At 38.2% G+C, this 2,632-nt stretch overlaps 1 protein-coding gene and 1 long non-coding RNA gene across 2 annotated transcripts in view; one reads left to right on the top strand and one right to left on the bottom strand.

The window, feature by feature from the left end:
* The window catches only part of LOC100634371 (serine/threonine-protein kinase PRP4 homolog), a 5,933-nt gene extending 4,853 nt beyond the window's left edge, over nt 1-1,080 (bottom strand). Inside the window, exon 1 of the mRNA XM_003390980.3 lies at nt 978-1,080. Coding sequence (XP_003391028.2) covers nt 978-1,080 — 103 coding nt within the window. The remainder of the gene's footprint in view (nt 1-977) is intronic.
* Nucleotides 1,081-1,681: 601 nt separating this feature from the next.
* On the top strand, nt 1,682-2,252 carry LOC109589465 (uncharacterized). Its single transcript, XR_002188714.1, has 2 exons — nt 1,682-1,817; nt 1,955-2,252. It is a non-coding gene; the product is annotated as an uncharacterized LOC109589465 (long non-coding RNA).
* The last annotated feature ends 380 nt before the right edge of the window (nt 2,253-2,632 follow it).

Here is a 2,632-nt window from a genome sequence, read left to right as displayed (position 1 = left end):
TCGATGATTATTCCTATCAGTAATATACACTAATCCTTGACTGTCAATAGCAATGTCAAATGGAGACTGAAACTGTCCATTAGCTGATCCATAGCTACCAAATGAATGAGAGAAGGTTAGATCAGGATTCAAGACTTGTATACGATGATTATCACAATCAGCAATATAAACCTGTCCTGTTATAGGAGAAATGGCTATACCATCAGGATTGCTGAATTGTAGTGGTCCATTGCCCTTCTTACCAACTGATGCTATAAGGTATCCATCCATGCTTATCTTCTGGATCCTGTGATTATCAGATACAAGAATGAATTTGTCCGGAGTAATGGCTACACCACGAGGACAAGAAAACGCGACTTTACCACTTTCTCTTTTCCCTCCTAATGATTTCACTTTCTTTCCTTCTCTATCCAGTATTGTTACACAGTTACCATCAGTCTCAGTTATTATAATATGGTTATTACCAAATATAGTTATTCCATAGGGACCATTAAATCCAGTTATAGTACATACTGGAGTGATGTTATCAAGGTAAGGATTGAAAGGGATGAATAGTGAGGTATCCTCAAGGTGTACATCATATACTTGTACTTTTACTGTATGAGTACCACGTGTTGAAGGGTTACACTGTATCCTATACACTCCAGGATCAGTGCTGGTGGTAGTGACTGTAGTGTCAATGGGTTTATGGCCTTTACCAACTGGTACTAGACTACACCTCAGAGAAGAGAAGGGAACACACAAAACAGATGAATCTGGTGCCTCCATTGATAGTGAAAATGAAACTGCTTTGTCAGCAGGTGTAATACAATTAATCTTCTTCAATCTACATGTACACTGCTGTAGTGCAGTAGATGAGTAGGTCACAATATCTCCAATGTGATGTAGTGATTTGATATCTTTACTCAATACAAAATCACCTTTTTCCTTTGGATGTAACTCCTCCACATTGATCCTTTCAGTAACTTCACTCATACGCTCCATTATCTGTTTTTTAGACCTCAGGACTTGTTGAGGACTGCCTGTCTTCAGACTCCGTTCCACTTCATTCTTAACATCCTCCAGAAGATTCAAACTCATTTCTGCTGATTTCATTTGCTCTGACAGCACCTTTAGTTTAGCATCAGTGACCCTCTTTGCCTGCTCAGTCAGTTTCCTCTCTGACTCACGAAGAACATTCATCATTTCCTCTACCATTTCATGTATTTCTTCTAAGACTCCTTCTCCTCTCTCTCTGATCTCACCCTCTCTCTCTGCTAGAGCAGACAGGACCTTCTTGAGTGCTTCCTTCTTTCCCTCAACTGGTGATAGACATTCTCTTACCTTTTGACAGTGTTTAGTATAACTGTCAGTGATTAAGTCATATTCATGATGTTTGTGATTACGAAAAGAACAGGTAACACAGATTACTGTATCACATGTTTCACAGAATAGCTCCAAAGGCTTTCCGTGATCACTACATGTGGCCTCTTGAAGATCTGAAGTCTTTTTCAATAGACTGTGGAGGTTGTTGAGAGTGAATGCTACAGGAAAGGCTCCTGCTCCTTCTTCTGGTAACTCTGTACAATGACGACAAGTGGGACAAGAGAGGTAATAGGTCTCATTCTTCTTATCCAGAGGTAATTCCTCCAGACAGTGCTCACAGAATGAATGTAGACAAGGTAAAGTCTTAGGGTTGGTATAGTGGTCAAGACACACAGGACAGGTGAGCTGTTCCTCCAGTTTGAGTCTGAGATCAGAAGATGATTTGGTTGCCATTTCAAGAAAAGAATAAAATTGGATACGTAAAGCAAGAACAAAAATGAAGAGAGATGAAGGTAAGATTCCGCTCAGCTATTATATAAGTTTATTTATCATGTACACGAGATGGGTGCAGCTGCACTAGTGAAGGTAGCGCCTGTATCGTGTATTTATCATGTACATCATGTACTTATCTTGTTTTGTGGTGCACTAGTGTAGATATTGCACCAAATGAAGATAGAGCAAGAATGAAGGATAAGGAAATAAAGAAGTTGGAATGAACAAGAATGCAAAATAAAGTAGAACAATAAAAGACAGAGCAACAGGAAGACAGCTCTGATGACCTCTTGGAATAGAGCTGTCTTGTGATTGAAGGAAGTTATGATAGCACATTCCTTTATTATAACAACCAGTATATAGTAAATGAATGAAAATGTAAAGCAAAATAGCAACTGAAATTCCTGTATGGTGCAGTTTGCAAGCTAATTGCAAAAGATATTTTTATCTGCAAATGGTGTAAAACAATGTGGGATTTGTGATCTTATAATCATTAATGCATGATCAGTAATGGACTGATCTTGCATGTGCACAAAAATCGCTAAAATAAAAACCGCCAATTACAATTTCATAGCAAAATTATTAAAATACAATTGAAATAGCAGCTACTCCTGGAGACTCCATTCTTCATGGCCATCAGTTGCCCATAGCATGTGCTGAGACTTGTAATCTCGTTATACATGCACATGTAAATGTAATGTACATGTATCAGAAAACTGAACAAAGACAAGTTTCATAGTTGTACATGTACATGTCATTAATTTCAGGAGTTACAGTTCTTCTACATGTTACAGTTACAGTTGAATCTTCTTATGAAAGACAACACTTCTATGCC

This window comes from Amphimedon queenslandica, unplaced genomic scaffold, assembly GCF_000090795.2.
Source record: "Amphimedon queenslandica unplaced genomic scaffold, v1.1 AMPQUscaffold_11292, whole genome shotgun sequence".
In the NCBI taxonomy this organism is placed as follows: Eukaryota; Metazoa; Porifera; class Demospongiae; order Haplosclerida; family Niphatidae; genus Amphimedon; species Amphimedon queenslandica.
The sequence above is the reverse complement of the archived record's forward strand: the minus strand, read 5'-3'. Positions and strand labels throughout refer to the sequence as shown.